Source organism: Hyaena hyaena, unplaced genomic scaffold, assembly GCF_003009895.1.
Source record: "Hyaena hyaena isolate Hyena2069 unplaced genomic scaffold, ASM300989v1 scaffold_840, whole genome shotgun sequence".
NCBI lineage: Eukaryota > Metazoa > Chordata > Mammalia > Carnivora > Hyaenidae > Hyaena > Hyaena hyaena.
Window position 1 is genome coordinate 353,586 of NW_024081475.1, and position 18,731 is coordinate 372,316.

At 51.0% G+C, this 18,731-nt stretch overlaps 1 protein-coding gene across 4 annotated transcripts in view; it reads left to right on the top strand.

Annotated features, from left to right (window-relative positions):
- Nucleotides 1-18,731, top strand: part of SEPTIN6 (septin 6) — a 67,051-nt gene extending 48,320 nt beyond the window's left edge. For 3 of the 4 annotated variants that reach the window (XM_039219835.1, XM_039219832.1, XM_039219833.1), the window contains 5 exons: nucleotides 378-474; nucleotides 4,091-4,259; nucleotides 7,045-7,177; nucleotides 9,489-9,679; nucleotides 16,729-18,731. In XM_039219835.1, the coding sequence (XP_039075766.1) occupies nucleotides 378-474; nucleotides 4,091-4,259; nucleotides 7,045-7,177; nucleotides 9,489-9,679; nucleotides 16,729-16,753 (615 nt within the window). In that variant the 3' untranslated portion in view covers nucleotides 16,754-18,731. Of the gene's footprint in view, nucleotides 1-377; nucleotides 475-4,090; nucleotides 4,260-7,044; nucleotides 7,178-9,488; nucleotides 9,680-11,819; nucleotides 11,865-15,534; nucleotides 16,189-16,728 lie in introns of those variants that run through there. The other variant, XM_039219834.1, reaches the window with a different exon arrangement.

An 18,731-nucleotide genomic window follows, 5' to 3' on the forward strand; every position in this document is an offset into this window, starting at 1 on the left:
TTTAAAAAAGAAAAAAAGAAATGCCTCTTGGGGCATCTGGGGGGTTCAGTCAGTTAAGTGTCCGGCTTCAGCTCAGGCCATGATCTCATGGTTTGTGGGTTTGAGCCCCATTTTGGGCTCTGTGCTGACAGCGGGGAGCCTGGAGCCTGCTTTGGATTCTGTGTATGTGTCTCTCTCTGCCCCTCCTCTACTTGCACTCTCTCTCTCTTTCTCTCTCTCTCGAAAATAAATATTTAAAAAATTTTTTTAAAAGAAATGCCTCTTGATGATGATGACAAGGAGGGACACCAGGCCCCAGAGCCAGGCCGCAGTTGTATCGAGGGACGCTCGGTGCCCTTCCCCTGAAGCTCTGAGCTTCGGTCTGCCTTCTGTTGCAGGCACACCTGCCGTTTGCTGTCATCGGAAGCACAGAAGAACTCAAGATAGGCAACAAGATGATGAAAGCACGGCAGTACCCCTGGGGCACCGTGCAGGGTGAGTGAATCTCCAGGAAATGGGGACAAGGGAGCCCCTACCGTCTGCCTCTTTGCTGATCTGCAGCCGCTGTCTACCTTGTTCCCGGTCTCTACCCATTCAGCTTGGGCTTCAAACACCCATAGGCATGCTCTGGCCCCCATACCTCCAGTCTCTGCCCTGAGCAAGCTCTCTTTGTCTCTAATGGAAAAACAAAAACAAATGTACGCAGAGCAAGGTAAGAGGGAGTGTGCCAAGAAAGCGTGTGTATTGGCCCGAGTGTACCAGGAGATGTACCTGAATGTAGCACGTGATTAGCCAACAGCCCAGATACCTGTCAAAAATAGATTGGGTGAGTTGCAAAGGTTCACATAATGGCATATTAGACAGTGGTGAGAACGCATGGATTACAGTTACTTGTACACAAATGAATCTCAGAAACATAACGCTGGGCTAAATAAATCATCGCAGAATACATGCTGTATGATTCCATTTATACGAATTCCAAAAGTAGACAAAACTAAACAAGACGTATATTTTTAGGAATTCATATGTAAGTGGTGAAACTATAAGGAAAAATGGAGAGTGATAAAGCCCACAGTCAGGATAGTGCCTGAGTCCCGTTTCAAGACCAGGAAAGGACACAAGGTGTGGGTACTACTTCACTGGGTTGTACGCACATTGGTATTCATTTTTACTTCTTTATTTCTGTATGTATATGATTATCTTACACTTTAGAAACAGACGTATTGGGCGCCTGGGTGGCTCAGTCCATTAAGTGTCTGACGTCGGCTCAGATCATGATCTCATAGTCCATGGGTTCGAGCCCCATGTCAGGCTCTGTGCTGACAACTCAGAGCCCAGAGCCTGCTTTGGATTCTGTCTCTCCCTCTCTCTCTCTCTGCCCTCCCCCACTCATGCTCTGTCTCTCTGTCTCAAAAATAAATAAACATTAACATTTTTTAAAAAAACAGACATATTGTGGGGCACCTTGTTAGCTCAGTTGGTTGAGCGTCCGACTCTTGATTTTGGCTCAGGTCATGATCCCAGGGTTGTGGGATCGAGCCCCACTGAGTGTGGAGCCTGCTTAAGCTTCTGTCTCTCCCTCTGCCCCTCTCCCCCGCTGGCGCGCTCTCTCTCTAAAACAAAAAAGAAATCAGACGTATTGTCTACACACTCAGGAAACTTCTTTTGTGGTTTCCGGGCATGTGGCAAGTCACCCTTGGGACTAGTCAGTCCTGGGGATAAAGCAAGGCCTAGGCCACTGCCACGGGTGGACAAGGTGTCTGGTCCTCCAAGTCTTCAGCTATAGGCTGGGTCTCTGAGCACAGGGGCACCGTGTACGAGAGGGAGGCTGATTCACTGAACACTCATCCCTGCCACTGAGCAAAGAACAGAAAAAGAGTGGGACATTGTCCACCTCCACACAAGGCCAGCGTGCTTTAGGGCATGCCAAAGACCCTCCGGTGATAGCTGGGTTTTCCATAGGTAGGACAAGGCTGGTTAACAGAGCTGTGCTAGGTCGTGGTCCTTCTCTGCCGTCTGGGGCTGAGATCCTCTCCTAGGAACATTTGTGAATGGTTCCTGGACTCACGGTCCTAACCGGGAATGAGTTTGTGGTCTCAGCGGCAGGAACCTGAAGTCAAATGAGAGACCAGCAGATGTGGTTCCCGTGACTTCCTCCAGGTTAGATCCCACACACCCAACCAATAAAAGGGTTGTTGAAGGCTTTTCTTATAAGTTGGGAGTTCACTGTTCTGTTCGAGTGACCTTGGCATCATTCCTTGTGACTGGCCACCAGGGATCACTGTCTGGAGATGGAGGAAGAGCTGGTCCTGAGAAGTTGGCTGACTGATGTGATTTTTTTTTTTAATGTTTATTTGTTTTTGAAAAAAAAAAAAAAAAACCAGAGAGGCAGACAGAGAGACAGAGAATCCCAAGCAGGCCCTGCTGCGCTGTCAGCACAGAGCCCAACGCAGGGCTCAAACTCACCAACCCATGAGATCACGACCTGGGCCAAAATCAAGAGTCCAATGCTTAACTGACTGAGCCCTCCAGGCACCCCTGATGTGATTTTGAATATTAGCTTAGGTTCTATGACAGCGAGGGGCGTTAGCCCCAAGGCAATGGGTCTTTTGTGTGTTCTTTTTTTTAATTTTTTAAAAGTTTTATCTAATCTCTGCACCCAACATGGGGCTCAAACTCACCACCCTGAGATCAGGAGTCACATGCTCTTTGGACTGAGCCAGCCAGGCGCCCCACGGCAACGGGTCTTAAGCAGAGGGGTTATATGAGCTGATCTGAGCTTTGACAAGGTTGCTCTGATGGCCACGAGGCAGTCTGTTGCACCTGGGCCCCAGCCTGTCATCCCAGACCCTCTTCTGGCACCCACTACCCTCTCCCAGGCCCTGTAAGAAGGGGGCCCTCAAGGAGGGGGCTTGTCCATTCAGGCCGGAAAGTGGGGTCCCCTTTGCCCCGGTCACCATTGCTGCTGTCAGACCATTATCCAGCCCTGAAAAGACACCTCCTTTGAAGCTACTACCTATCGTCCAGATGGGCCACACCTGTAGCCCACCCTCTCCTTGTCGCTGCCATCTATAAATGTCCTTGTTCTTCCCCTTTATTCTTTTTTTAAAATTTTTTTAAAATGTTTTATTTATTTCAGAGAGAGGGAGAAAAGAGAGAGAGAGACAGCGTGAGCAGGGGAGGGTCAGAGATAGAGGGAGATACAGAATCTGAAACAGGCTCCAGGCTCTGAGCCAGCTGTCAGCACAGAGCCCGACGTGGGGCTCGAACCCACGAACCGTGAGATCATGACCCGAGCCCAAGTCAGACGCTTAGCCGACTGAGCCACCCAGGCACCCGTCCCCTTTATTCTCTTGAGACTGCTCAGAACCTTTGCCTGTCCTTTCCATTGCCTGCATCTCATCCTAACTGTACCCTGCTAGTCACATAGCCTTGCCTAACCTTACCGAGGCCTTGCGTGAACGGTTTCCTAATCTGCCTGATAAATTCTGATCCTTCCCTCAAGAGTTATCTTAAGAAGTGCCTCTTTGGTGAAGCTTTTACTCTGCTAGGAGTTCTTAGCCGCCCCCTCCCTTTCCTCTGGGCTTTCACTGCACCTTGGCCATATACCTCCATGTCGGTAATTTTTTGCATTGTATTATATTTGTCTCTTTGCATCTACTCTTCCACTAAACCATAAGCTCCTTAGGGCAAGACTCCATGACTTCGTTTCTGAATTCCCGGCACCTCATACAATCCTGGGAATAGAGATGCCGCAAATATTTATTGGACGGATGGCTGAATGCGCATTTGCCGTTATCCCCAAAGCGGTGCAGAGCACGCAGGCATTCCTGCGAGTGTGTCGGCTCGAAGGATTTGGGTCGAGGTGCTCCTGAATGCCTTCTCATATATCTGTTTGTGGTCTTGCAGTTTGCCATCACTGTCATCCTTGTAACTCTTCATAGGCGTTTTCAGTGGGAAAGCGCATCAGGAGGCACACTCGCAGGCCCTGCATGCACAAGACGGAAAGGCGGTGTCGCTGCTAGGCATCTGGCCCCTCCTTTAGCCCCTTTCCGCTGCTTCCGGCCCTTCCTTTTCAGCGTGCTTTCAATACCCCCTCCCCTGCCTGCAGTTGAGAATGAGGCGCACTGCGACTTTGTGAAGCTGCGGGAGATGCTTATTCGGGTGAACATGGAGGACCTCCGGGAGCAGACCCACAGCCGGCACTACGAGCTCTACCGCCGCTGCAAGCTGGAGGAGATGGGCTTCAAAGACACCGACCCCGACAGCAAGCCTTTCAGGTACCTCTCTGGGCCGCCCAGCCCACCCAGGGGCTGTGGAAGGCTCGCCCGGGAGAACTCACACGGGGAGGCGAGACACGGGTGCCGAGACCTTAGAGCAGCAGGGCTGTCACCTGCCCGATCCACTCTGTCGCCCCCTCGGCTTGGCCGGGCTGGCTTGGTGAGCGCGGGGCAGGGAGACCCAGAGGGTGGGCAGGGCGCCCAGGCTACTGGCTGCGCATGCGCAGACACACACACACACACACACACACACACACACACACACACACAGAGAGGCACAGCCGCGCATGTGCACCAGCTGCAGTCCGCTGTGCCCCAGGAGACCCCTGAGCTGAGCCTTTCTTCTTCAATGTGGCAGTTTGTCCCTGTCCTCTGCCTCGCGCTGTAAGCGTGACTCACTCATGAAACTGTGAGATCATGACCTGAGCTGAAACCAACAGTCGGATGCTTAACCAACCGACTGAGCCACCCAGGCGCCCCTCAGCTTACTCCTGTAAATGTTGATTCTAGGATTCTGTCCTAGGGCCTCTGTTCCTGTCACTGTATTCTCTTTGCGGCAGGTTCTTTCTACTATCAGCCCTACTTAACCACCTAGAAATAGATGACTCCCACGCTGAAATCTTACTTTTGAGCTCTGAACCCATTGCTTCAACTGCATGCCAGATATTTGCACTCAGACATCCCATAGAAGACATACCTGAGATGTCAGCTGTCTAAGTTTTAATTCCTCTTCTTCCCTCCTTTTTTAAAAGTTTATTTATTTTGAGAGAGAAGGGGAAAGAAAGTACAAGTTGGGGAGAGGCCGAGAGAGGGAGACAGAATCTCAAGCAGGCTCCACGCCATCAGCAGAGCCTGATGTGGGGCTCGAACCCACGAACTGCGAGATCATGACCTGAGCCGAGATCCAGAGTCGGACGCTTAACTGACTTTCCCGTCTTCTTCTTCCCTCATTTTTAAACATGCTCCTTTTCCAGTGTTCCCTGCCACAGTTCATGGTACCACCGTCCACCTGGTGGCATGAGCCAAAAAACCCTGAATTATTATTTTTTTTAATGTTTTATTTCTTTTTGAAAGAGAATGAGAGAGACAGCGTGAGCAGGGGAGGGTCAGAGAGAGAGGGAGATACAAAATCTGAAACAGGCTCCAGGCTCTGAGCCAGCTGTCAGCACAGAGCCCGATGCGGGGTTCGAACCCACAAACTGTGAGATCATGACCTGAGCCGAAGTTGGACGCTTCACTGACTGAGCCACCCAGGCGCCCCAACCCCAAATTATTTTAAAGTCTTTCCAAGCTCCAGGAGTTCTGCTACTCTTACTGTTCCCTAACTTGCCCCAAATCTCCGTCCCTGCCAGCCCTTCACTTTCAGATCCCATAATTTCTTTTTTTTTTTTTTTCCTCCTAGTTCCTCCATCCCCCACCCACCTCCCCTCTGGCAACTACCAGTTTATTCTCTGTATTAAAGAGTCTGGTTTCTTTTGTTTGTCTTTTCTTTCTTTGTTCGATTGTTTTATTTCTTTGATCACACGTATGAATGAAATCACATGGTATTTGTCTTTCTCCGACTGACTTATTTCACGGAGCGTCACACCCTCTGGCTCCATCCATATTGTGGCAGATGGCAAGATCTCATCCTTTATTTTGTGGCTTTTTTGTGGGAGTCAGCAATCCCATCATTTATTTGGATTGTTGGGAAGTCTGTGGGTCATCCAACAGCCAGAGTGGTCTTTCTCACTTTCAAATTGCCTGAAAAAAACAGTCCCCCTGCTTAAAACCCTGCAGTGGATACCTGGCCAAGTCTGTAACACAGCGTCCAACAGCTGCTCTCTCCTGCCAGACACAGGAACCTCAGCGCCCCCTACTCCACGACTTGCTTGATCCCCTCCCACCATGTTGAACTATGCCTGGTTCCCCAAGTACATCATCCTCTCTCCACATGTGCCTTTCCACATGCTGCCCTCTTCGGAGCATGATTCCTCCTCTACTTCCTTAGGCTGACTCCTATTTCTATAAAACTGAGTCCAGGCTGGGGTCAGGGACACTTGGCCCAGGCATCTCCCGGTAGACCGTGAGTTCCTTGATCGCGAGCATAGTGGCTGTCAAATCTAGATGTTGAGTGACTAGCATAGCGGCACTTAGTTCTGCATCTAGCACATGATGGAGTTTCACCAAGTGTTTGAAATAGTTCATTAAGAGGCGCCTGGTTGGCTTAGTCGGTTGAGTGTCTGACTCTTGATTTCAGCTCAGGTCATGATTTCATGGTCATAGGATTGAGCCCCATGTTGGGCTTGGCGCTTACAGCATGGAGCGTGCTTGGGATTCTCTCTCCCTCTCTCTTTGCCCCTCCCCCCCTCAAAAAATAAATAAACTTAAAAAGAAAGAAAGAAAGAAAGAAACAGCTCATTAACGTGGTCAGTTTCAGGGCCAGGACCTGGGAGCACAGTGCAAAAGGAAGGATCCAGATTAAGAGATGAGAGATCCAACTTCCGGTCCCTGCCCTTCCTCTAACTAGCCATGTGGTCTTGAGCAAATCACCTCACCTCTCTGGTCCTATTTCCTCATCTGTATACCAGGACATAGAAGCAGATGTTCTAAGTCCAGTCCCAAACATCTTTTCCATTCACCAGGGCTACCCTGTGCCCCTCAAAGCCAGGCAGGTTCTGTTTTTGCACCTCTCCCCGCATTGGGGAAGGGAGGAAGGGGCAACCCGAGGAGGATCGCTGGGGCCAGTTTTCATCGAATGGGAACCATTCCAGGGGCAAGGGGATTAACCTGACTGTGTCTGCAGCTTACAGGAGACATACGAGGCCAAAAGGAACGAGTTCCTAGGGGAGCTCCAGAAGAAAGAAGAGGAGATGAGACAGATGTTCGTCCAGAGAGTCAAAGAGAAAGAAGCTGAGCTTAAAGAGGCAGAGAAAGAGGTAAATGTGACCCTGAGTGCCCAGGAGGCGGGAAAGAAGGGGCCGAGCTTGAGCATGGCAGGCAGGGGCTTCTGCCCTAAGGGCACGACCAGCCAGAGCCTTGTAGCTTACAGGCAGGAATGGGGCGCGGCATCTGCAGCCCTCCTTGGCTGGCACCGAGAGCACTGAGAGATCTATGTCTTCTTTTTTTTAATGTTTATTTATTTTTTGGGGGGGGGAGAGTGTACGGCCTCCAAGCGCGGGAGGGGCAGAGAGAGGAGAACAGAGGATCTGAAGCTGGCTGTGCACTGACAGCAGTGAGCCCAACGTGGGGCTCCAACTCCGGAAACGTGAGATTATGACCTGAGCCAAAGTTGGACACTCAGCCGATGGAGCCACCCAGGCGCCCCAAGATCTATGTCTTCTTGATTCCTCGTTCCCCAAGGCCGGGATGTGTTCTCATTCTCTGCGCTCCTTAATTCTCTAGAGTTGCACTCTCCCATAACAGTAGCCACTAGCCACGTGTGGCCATTTAAATTAAAATGAATTAAAATTAAATAAAACTGAAAACTCAGTTCCTCGGTCGTGTTAGCTGCATTTCAAATGCTCAGTCCTCATGTGACTAGGCTATCGGATTGGACAGCCCAGATATAGAATATTTGCATGACCGCAGGAAGTTCTAGTAGGCAACACTGCTCAAGAAGCAAGACCTGACCTACCCCATCAGGGTCAGGTGCAGACTCATTTTTTTCCCTCTTCCTGGCAGTTGGGAGCTCGGTAGGGACGGGTAAGCACTTTCCTGGCTGTCCCACCCCATGCTATCTGCTCCGACGGCCCTGCGGAAAGGGGTTCCCAGGCTGTCCTCAGTACCTTGCCGAAACCTGCCTCAGTGACAGACATCTGGGGCATTTCCCCGGTCACTTGGATATCCTGTCCCACTTCACGTTAGCAGTAGTAAGGGAACATCTGTGCAGCCCTGGCGAGTTTTTAAACTCAGGTTGGATCGTGTCTCTGGGGTTTTCATTACCTAAGCCGTGCCCGACAGAGTGAAGTTCGTCTTCCAACCGTTGGCTTGCCCCCAAGGTCCACTATCAGTTTGCCCACTGCTGCCCAAGTATGTGGCCTCAGCTCCCGGCTTAGTCACGCCAGTGACTGCTTCATCACTCTGGGCCTCGAGGCCCACGCAGACGGGAAGGACTGGGGCGCCTGCGGGGCTCAGTCGGTTGAGCGTCCAACTCTTGATCTCGGCTCAGGTCATGATCTCCCGGTTCGTGAGAGGGAGCCCTGCGTTGGGCTCTGGGCTGACAGCATGGAGCCTGCTTGGGATTCTCTTTCTCCCTCTCCCTCTGCCCCTGCCCCACTCGTGCTCGCTTTCTCTCTCTAGAAAACAAGAAGGGAAGCACTTACTTACTTCCCAAGTCTCTTTCCCCTGCCAGCCTCCTAGTAAAAGCTGGTCTACATGGCAAGCCCGGCACCCACCACCCCATTCTCCTTTGCATGTCTGGTTCAGTTTCGTTTTTGGGGTGTTTTTTTTTTGAAGATATACTTATTTTTGAGAGCGAGCACAAGCGGGGAAGGGGCAGAGAGAGAGGGGGACAGAAGATCCGGAGCGGGCTCTGCACTGACAGCAGTGAGCTCGATGTGGGGCTTGAACTCCCGAGCCGTGAGCTCATGACCTAAGCCGAAGTCAGATGCTCAACCGACTGAGCCACCCAGGTGCCCCTGCGTGTCTGGTTCTATTCGGAGCTAGCTGAGCCTCCCCTTGGTCAAAGCTGAGGTCTCTGCACTCATTCCATTTTATAAGATTCTTTTCTCACCTTCCATGTCTGAGAACAAGTATTTTCTGTGACCAGCTTTGGCCTTGCTGAAGTTTTCTCTGAGACACTTGATGATCCTCTTTGATTGCGGGGGGTGGGGGTGGGGTAAGAAAAGGGAGGGGCCCCTTTCATATCGGGAGATCTCGCAATACCATCCTCTTAAAGAATAGATCAGCCTTGGGCAGATTCCTTAACTCCTCTGACCTTCTGCGACGTGCAGATAATAACAGAGTGGCTGTTGATTCTAACAATGAATAGTCATCATTCCTAGTTCCCTGACCGTATTCTAGAGCAGAAACGTGGAGGTAAAGTGGCAGGAGAAGGGAACTCTCCAGAACACGGTGCCTTTTGGTGCCATCCTAGCAGTCCCTGGCAGAAACGTCTCCTGAGGTCCCAGGGTCCTGCGGGACGGTGTCCCCCCCACCCCCCGTCCCCGTCGGCCCCGGGGCCCGGCTCAGCTAGGAGCTCACTGTCAGCAAGGACTCTCCTCAGACTGCCTGTGCTCCCCCCCACAGTTGCACGAGAAGTTTGACCGCCTAAAGAAGCTACATCAGGACGAGAAGAAGAAGCTGGAGGACAAGAAGAAATCCCTGGACGATGAAGTGAACGCCTTCAAACAGAGGAAGACGGCGGCTGAGCTGCTCCAGTCACAGGGCCCCCAGGCTGGAGGTTCACAGACTCTGAAAAGGGACAAAGAGAAGAAAAAGTAAGTGGTAGGCTGCTCCAGGCTTGTGGCTTCATCCTCCTCCTGCCCGCCCCCCTCAGCGCAGGGCCTGGGGGCTGGCGGCCAGGGGTGAGCCGTGGGCTGACAGATACATTCGGGGACGTAGGACCGGGCTCAGTGTCCCCTGAGTTTGGGTGATTGAGAGTAGGGGATGGCTGAGGTCCCAGGGGCCGCCGGGCCCCTCTGCTCGGCCGCTTAGGAAACCCTGCAAAGCTCCAGGTAGGGGGAGAGGTAGGGACAGGAGAGGAGAGGCAACCGGAATGAGGGAGGGGACAAAGAAGAAAGGGAGGGCAGATAGACGGTAGAGGAGAGAGCGCGCCTCGGCAGAAGCCTCTGGGCATCCCCTTTCTCCCCAGAGGTTGGTGCCGATCCAGCTCACAGGCCGGCTCGCTCATCCTGTGTCCAAGGTGTTCACCTACATGCCTGTAGCCCCCTCCCCCAACCCCATTCTCACTTAGCTGCAGCCAGCAGTTTAATTGCTGCAGCCAGCAGTTTAATTGTTGCTACTGAAGGCTGCAGCCCAGTCCTGCTCTCCCACCCTGTGCTATGCATCCCTCTCGGCTGCTTAGCTGTTTCTGGCCCGGGGTACTGAGAACTTGGTGGGGAGCCCTCAGACGCTAGTAGGCTCCGTGTGGCCCATCCTCAAGGTGGGGAGTGATTGTACAGGGTGCCTAGGTCCCCTGCGACTTGGTAAGGCGGGCTAGTATGGGCCCCCGCCTACGTGCGGGTCCGTGACCCTGACCCGACTCCAGGCTTTGCTTGCCGAAGTCACCCACTCCTCACCCCGGAGCCAGAGGACAGAGAAGCATTTCCAGAGGGACCTACACAACACCAGGAAACAGTGCGGGGGTCCCTCGTGCTCTAGTTGTTTCTGCAGCGGGACTCGGGGAGCCCTCGGATGCACTGTTGGGCGATGGCCTTACTAAAGAAAGGGGCCTGAGGGTCCGAAAGGTGTCCAGGGTCATTGCCTTCTGTTCTTAGCTGCCTGTTCCTGACTCCACTGTTGCACATTTGCCAGAAGGAGGAAACGTCTTCCTTGCCTCTGTGCCTGGCTGATCACTTGGGAACGAAACAGTGGCTTCTGTTCAACAGTAAAAGATTTAATATTTGTAAGCACTCAACTGGGCAATCCAGTGGCTCAAAAGTGTAACTTGAACATTCTCGCCAATCAATCCAGAGATGCTTGTTACGAAGTCATAACACTTGGTGTCAGATTCACTGACTAATGAACTGTTTTTTGGCGTTACCTGGTGGATAAACTTTAACTGGCAGGGAAGCAAAGTGCCATTGGACACATTGATGCCCCTCTCTCACTCCAGGCAGAGGACCCTAGACAGGGAGCCGTGTCTCCCCAGTCTCCAGGAATATTTGGGATTGGTGATGGCACCTTTGTCCAATTCTGAGATGGGTGACAACCTTGCTGTCATGGGGTGCCGCATATTAGCAATGTGACAAAATAGACTGTCCTCTCCCATCCTTCCAGACACAGAAATGGTCCCAGGCCTGGGCTGCTTCTTCTTTTATTTTAAATAATTTTTTTTAACATTAACTTATTTTTGAGAGAGAGGGAGAGACAGACTATGAGCAGGGGAGGGGCAGAGAGAGAGGTGGAGACACAGAATCCGAAGCAGGCTCCAGGCTCTGAGCTAGCTGTCAGCATAGAGCCCGACGCGGGGCTCGAACTCACAAACCGTGAGATCATGACCTGAGCCGGAGCCAGACGCTAAACGGATGGAGCCACCCAGGTGCCCTTTGGGCTTCTTCTGTAATTCCATGAACAGTTGGCTAACTTCTGGAGAACCCTTCTGTAGATCTGGGCCATTCTGCTCCCATGGAGCTGATGACGGGGGTAGGTTTGGAGGGTACAGGTCGTAGCAGTAGGCACTTCTTAAGAGATGGTGGCTGGGTCTAATAGAGTCACATATTCAGAATTTCCTCTGGCTGCCCTTAAAGAGGTTAAGAAAGAGTATCGGTGTTCCGGGGGTCCCTCCCAGCCCGCCCTTCCTCCCTGCCCCCACTCTTCCTCATTTCCTTTGACCTCTAACCCATCATTGTGTCAGCTCATAATATTGGATTTCTCCTCAAGCTCACCCCATCTTCATCAGCTCTTACTGTTTTACAGTTAACTCTGCTGTTTGCTGCATGCTGCATGAGACCCAGGGCCCTGGTAAGCTTTATTAACTCTAAATAGAGCGGGCAGTGGCTTCTAGAACACGTGTCCCCCCCATCCCACTCCCCGCCCAACACACATATCTGATCTGGCCAGAAGCCGCTTCACCGTCCTGGCTCTTGGGACTTTATGGCATGATGACACAGTGCGCTGTGGTCTCAGGTGTACATGTGGCATGTTTGCCTGCGGGATGAGGCTGCAGGGCCTCAATACTTGAGGTTTCAGTTGTGGCCATTCTTTTTTTCTTAAAAGTGCCTTAGTCCTTGCTTTCGAGAATAACTCACGTGTAAGTGACGAGGGAAGCTGTAGGGTTTGGGAGGCTGTCCCGCAGCGTCACACTTGGCATTGACCCCCAGGTTTGGGAATGTTCCAAGTCGACGGAAACTTGCTTCTCTATTTCCCTCTGGTGGCGGTTTCTTTTTTAAAAAATTTTTAAAAATCTTTATTTATTTTTGAGAGAGAGACAGACAGAGTGTAAGCCGGGGAGGAGCAGAGAGAGGGAGACACAGAATCCAAAGCAGGCTCCGGACTCTGAGCTGTCAGCACAGAGCTGGAGGTGGGGCTCGAAACCATGCACTGTGAGATCATGACCTGAGGTGAAGTCGGATGCTCAACCGACTGAGCCACCCAGGTGCCCCTCTCTGGTGGCTATTTCTTATCTAAGGGGTTCAAGTTCTAAAATTCCCTTTGGCTATGTGCACCCCACCCCCCCCAAAAAAACCCTATAATACAAGTGAAAGAAAATGAAGAGATTTCAAATATTATAGAGATTTCCTCACATTTCATTCTATGCATACATACCAGTGTTTATGTACACCTTTGATAAGAAGGTAAGCAGGTGACCTTTAGTAACATGGACTCCTGAGGGCTAAGCATTATGTCTACAGAGCGAACAAAAGCGGTCCTTGAGGCCATGTAGTTTATACGTTGATTATAGCAATGATTAAGCACCTTCTGTCTACTCTTCTAGACTCAGTGAGCAGGGAGGGGAACATAAATATGTTTCATTTAACATAATTAGGCTTATTACTTTACCATAGAAACTTCCAAACAGGAACAAAAGAAGAGAGAGGATAGTATAACACAGCCCCCTGTGCCCACAACCCAGCCCCCAAACGACCGTCAACATCTGGCCAATCGCATCTCCTCTATTATCCCAGACCTGCTGGAGCATTCTAAGCAAAACCCTCACTGGTTCACCTGTAAATACTTCAGCATGTAGCTCGAAGAGCTAATGACTCTTAACAACAACAATAAAAAAATCCATAACCACAACGCCACCGTTGTCACACCTACAAAATTAACAATTGTTAACCTAAAATTTCTAGTCCATGTTCAGAAAACCCCAGTCGTCTCATAAGGGCCGGTTCCACTTGCTTTGTTTGGATCAGGGAATATCAAATACCAGGAAGACTTCCCCCCCACTCACCGACGTAGTTTAGGATTTCAGTGGGGCGCCCGCTGTGAGGTCCCCCAAACCGATGGCTGCAGCTACTACTCCGGGGACTTTGGACAGCTGGCCAGACTTCCTACTTGCAAGCAGATCTCGAAGAGGAGTCCAGGGAGGCTTCTGAAAGATGAGGCCCCTGAAATTGGGCCAAAGGGCACCACCCTCAGAGAACAATGAGACGATGTGTTGTCTGGCTTATCTAGGCACGTCTTGGAGCCCCTGTTCATTGACGGGAATGAAAGGGCAGATCTCCATCTAGAAGGCCGTGAGCTCCTCCAGGGTTGTCTGCTGCTGCAGTTCTAGTGCGCAGCCAAGTGTCGGGTGCCCGGAGGGGCTCCACTCTCTGTCCCCCCCCCCCACCACCGTCACCAGTGAGGCCAGCAGTAACGCCCGTATCACGGCAGCTCGGGTCTCAGTGGATTCAGGTTGCGGTGCACAAGGCTGGTGACAATTCGGTTGCGGTTCCCCTGAGTAAATCACTGTTGGGAGCCATTGCGAAAATGAATTCTGGGGAAGCCATCATTAAAGACACGCTGTGCCCGTGAGAGGCAGTCGGCAAGCGGTGGGAACGGCCCACCCCAACCCCCAGGGTTGGCTTCTCCTGGCAGGCTTCTCCCCAGTCGCCCGCGAAAGTGGTTCCAAACCAAATAAGAGAGGGAGGCCTTAGCTCTGTGGGATCTGAAAGCCACAAAGGAAGCCTGTCCCCTCCCCAAAGCCCTCTTTCCAGGGGCGGATCACAAAGGTCACCCCTCATTAACTGGAGTGCGAGCAGAGGGAAGCTGGCCGTTTCCTCACTGGCTTTGAAATGGCTTGGGGCCCTACAGGCTGCACTCTGCAATTGTAAGAGAAATTCCTCTGTGACCCATACGCAGTCACAGATCCTGTATCTCCGTGGCTACTGGCCCCTTGACCCGCGTGTGTGGGGGGCACGCAGCAGGTGGACGGTACACACCTATCGAAATCAATCCACCTTCCCACGCCGCCCAGCGCATGGGCCATTGCAGTGTTGTTTGGGCCTCTCTTCCCCTCGGGAGGAGACAAAGACTAAAATAAGAGGGGAGCATCCTGGATAGCATTGTCATACTCCTCAGAGCGGGTCTCCAGACGATATATTCTCTTCACCTTGCGGCAGTTCTGCAAGGTAGGGAAGGAAGAAATGATCTTCAGTTTGCAAGATGAGCAGATGGAGGCGTGGGGAATCTCGGAGCCTTACCCAGGGTCACACACAGTGAGTTAGTGGCAGAGCTGGAACAAGAACGCAGAACTCCTTCCTGGCATAACTGGCTCTTCACAGGAGCGAGAGAATGTGCAGAGGCGTATGGATATATTCCCTCTACGGAAGTGACCACACAAATACACTCATATCTGCATATTCTTTTAACCATCCCTCCCAAATATCTCATAGCCTTACTTTAATGAGATAAATGTATTCTTCGGGTAACAAGACGGAGGCTTAGAAACACAAGCAAAGAATTCTCAGGAACACGTCAGTGCCATGGAAAGTGACTTGATCAAACAGCCAGAGGCTTCAGGCTCTGATCCTGTGACTCTTTCTTTCTGACCACCGAAACATCGGGTGGTATCTCTGTGTTTCCCAGTCACCTCATAAGTCAAAAGGGGATTGATACTACTTGCTCTGCTAATGTCACCGGCACAGAGGTTTAAATGACAGAAAGGTCAAAGTGCTGTGCGAACACAAACCCGTAATGGATTTGCCGTAGCTCCGGTTTGTCAGGTAACTGAGGTCCGGAGCCTAGAGCAGACTGCCTCAACCGTCCCTGATACTTCTCAGTCTTGCCCCAGGGTCCCAGTTAGCTGACTGGGGCTGCTCCGAAGTAAGCTCCACTCTTTGCCTTCCCTATGGGCCCAGGCAGTCGGTGGCCTGGGCGAGAGCCGCGGCCACCTGGAGATTCCTGTAGTATCTGGGTGGGGGTGGGCATTAGGAATTAAGAAGTAATTAAGAAGAGAGAAAGTATTCTTGTGGCTGTTGATAATGATTTTGCCGGCTTGATGCCACTGTCCTGCCATTCAGAGGTGTGTGGGGGTGTGTGTGAGAGAAAGCATGTTCCCAGGAGCCAATGCAACGAGACCTTATTCTAACATAGCTGTATTCTAATTATCCATTAGTCACCACGACAATTTTCTTCTAACTTTTTTTTTTTTTTTTGGTACATTAATCCATCCGTTCATTAACCCAACTTCTCTTTTCATTTTCAGTTTGGGCTTCCTGTAGACGCCCTTTTCCTGCGCAACAGAGCTGGGCCTCCCTTTCTCTAACTCCCCCTTAACACGTCCGGGGGCGGGGAGCGCACGACCTGTGCCCTCCCCGCTCTTCCTGCCAAAGTTTATAGAAGCCCGGGAATCTGAGGACGGGGTCTGGCCTCTGGTCAAGAAGCCAGCGGTCACGTGTTTTGGAGATGCCTGGCGCATCCCAGCGCCCCTCCCGGCGCCCCTCTGTAACCTGTTCCAGGGTCCCACCTGCCATTCCCCACCACCGGCTTTCCTGCTGGAGTTCTGACTGCTGCTTGTTTCCCGGAAGTATTTGCATCCACCGTGGCTGGGTCCCCCTTAGTCCCCAGGCACTGGGCCACCACCCCTTCCGAGAGGTGGGAGGAGCCCCTTCTCAGAGGCTCCCGCGAGGAGGTCCTCTGCTGCCTTTTCCTTCTGGCCTCTCAGCCCAGCCCTTTCCAGTGTTGAGTTGCTCCAAGTAAGTGCTCTCTAGCTGTGTCAAAAAGTCCAGGACGCGTTTACTTACACTGAGCCCTTTCCCGAAAACACGACTGCTGAAGAAAATAGCATAGATTTCGCCTCTCTATAATGCCGGGTACCCCACAAATGCAGAAGGGAGAATAAACCTGAATATTACCACCAGCCTAGTGTCTTCAATGATAGACTTCTGGAATTCTTCGGAGGTGTCTCAGTATCTTTGTAATCGCCCTTACGGCCCCTACACCATCCCCATCAGGCAGGGCCAGTAGCAGGTGCATGTTGGAAACTGCCAAACCGAGCGGTCAAAGAAGCAAAGTTTTCAGTTTTGCACTGATGGATCTGTATTTTGCATGTGTCCACCCCCCCTTACCTCCCCCCACCCCGCATAAGAAGAGGTGAGACTATCAGTTGGGGAGGAAAACACGAGGTGTTGTGCTTTGGAAGTTCCCAAACCTTATCTCCAGTCTAAGGATGTGATATCTAAAAACTATTCCAGCCCTAATTTTTATCATGGGCCCATCTGCTCTCAGCTTTGGGAACACCTGCAAGGTAAAGAGCCCTCCAACATCAGGGCCACGAGGTAAAGTGTGGCCTATGGTGTTTGGCCAGTAAGAGAGCGAGCGAGCGAGCGAGCGAGCGAGCTGAAGGTCACCTGGCAATGATCTGTGGCTAACACGCCGTTTCTCTGCCCTTCCTTTGCAGTAACCCATGGCTGTGTACTGAATAGTGCCCCCTGCTACAGCTGGACTGGACTCCATTTAGCCCTTTAAGCCAAGATTCCTATTTTAACTGACAGCTTTCCTTTGGGGTGCCAGGCAGCACCCCCACCTCCACCCCTGCCATGTACTTTCACTCTGAGCCCCGTTTCTTCTTTTGAGTTCTGCCTCCGAGTCCACTGGCATTGATCATGACCTTCTTTTGTATTTTTTTTTCCTTAGTTTTTTTTCTTACCACTTTTTTTTCCCTCCTTCAAACACACACAGTTAAACTAGGCTATGCCAAATTTTCCGGGCTTTTTGAAGTGTTGGGAATGGGGAGAGGGTTTCCTCTCTTCCATGATAGATAATAATAGGAAGTGAAAAGTAGAACAAACCAAAAAAGCACCCCCCACACACACTTTATATTTTCTTGTTGGTGCAGCAAGAGTGCAGTTTTGCTGTGTGTTGTTTGGTGAGTCACTGATTGGTTAGTGACCAGAGGCGAGTATGAAATATAAGCCAGTTTCTTGAGAAACTAGAAAGGGCCTTTAGAAAGTCTCATCGTGGAGCAAGTTAGGAGGCCCCGTACTTGCTGGTTCAAAACAATACAAAACACACAAAAATGGATACTCAGCTCAGAGAGATGCTAGTTAGAGCCGAGAGCCGTCAGTCTCCTTGGGAAAGGCCTCTTATTTGCAGCTTTGATGTCTCCACATCCAGTTTTACAGCGATTTCCCAAGAACCTCAAACTTAAACAACCAGCGAACCTCCACTTCCCGGGTTATTACTTGCATTACAAACAGGAGGCCCCCCTCATTTACATTTGTTTACGGATTAACTTGCGGCTGGAGGAGCTCTGAAAACTTCAAAAGTAGTGCTCGCTTCGGCAGCACATATACTGAAAACTTCAAAAGTAGTAGACGGCCCACCCAGCCTTTGGGAGAGCTTCTGGGACTAGGCAGAAATTTCGCAACGTGAGAAAAATTTCGGCCCATGAAACAGATCTGACCCACTTTTTTTTTTCTTCTGTAAGGGCAGTTGAGGCCCAGAGACGTCCAGGGACGTGCCAGATGTCCCATATCTTTCACGGCAGAAGCCAGGCGACATTCAGTGTCTCCTGACTCGCGATCCGGTTCACAAATGGGTCCAACCTGTTCCTATATGTTCCTGGACACCAAAGTCTTTTGATGTCCGGAGAAAGTGAATAGTTAGCATTGCAAGGCCTTTGAGGGTCCCCTCCCAGAGAAAGATCTCTGAGGATGGAGCGGGCCAGCTCCTGAACTGGTCGTTTCTGCTGACGGTGCCCGTTTGCTGGTCAGCTTTCCTGGAAGTCTGGAGTGGGGCCCAGGCGTGCGAAAGTATAACAGGTGCCTAGATGATCCTTGTACTCAAGGAAGTTTGGCAAACAAAAATCTAATCTGGGAGTGAACATGAGGCCTCTAGAAAGTCGATTAAAAGGCTTAAAATAGTTATTTTATTGGGTAGCTTTTCTCATTATAGACAGAAAGGGTTTTCCGCCCCTTCTGCAGGGAAAAGGCTTTTTAATTAGTGCAATGGTGATTGGTTTTCTTACATACCCTGACTACTCTGTTGACTTCAGGTGAAGCAAAACTTGTCATTAGAAATGGTCTGAGCTTTCCTGAAAAATCTCCACATGTGATCTCACACACACACACACACACACACACACACACTTCATTTCTCTTAAGCCAAGAAGTTTGCTTTTCCTACCTGAGGTGCAGATCACTTTTGGTTTCGGTTTTGATGTTAATCATTTGGCGTTCACATGTGGCTGTTTTTAATTAAAACAAGAAGCTTTAAACCCAGTGTCTGGTGTCCTTATCAGCAGACTTCCCCCGGTGCCTGCCGTCTATCAGCGCCCCGTCTCTAACCTGTCTCCTCCAAGTACAGTCTGTGCTACCTTATGCTGCCCACTCCCCTTGCCTGGTCTTACATTGAATGTCCTTTTTCTTCGGCTAACGTCGTGTTTTCTTTCTCTTTTCTCTC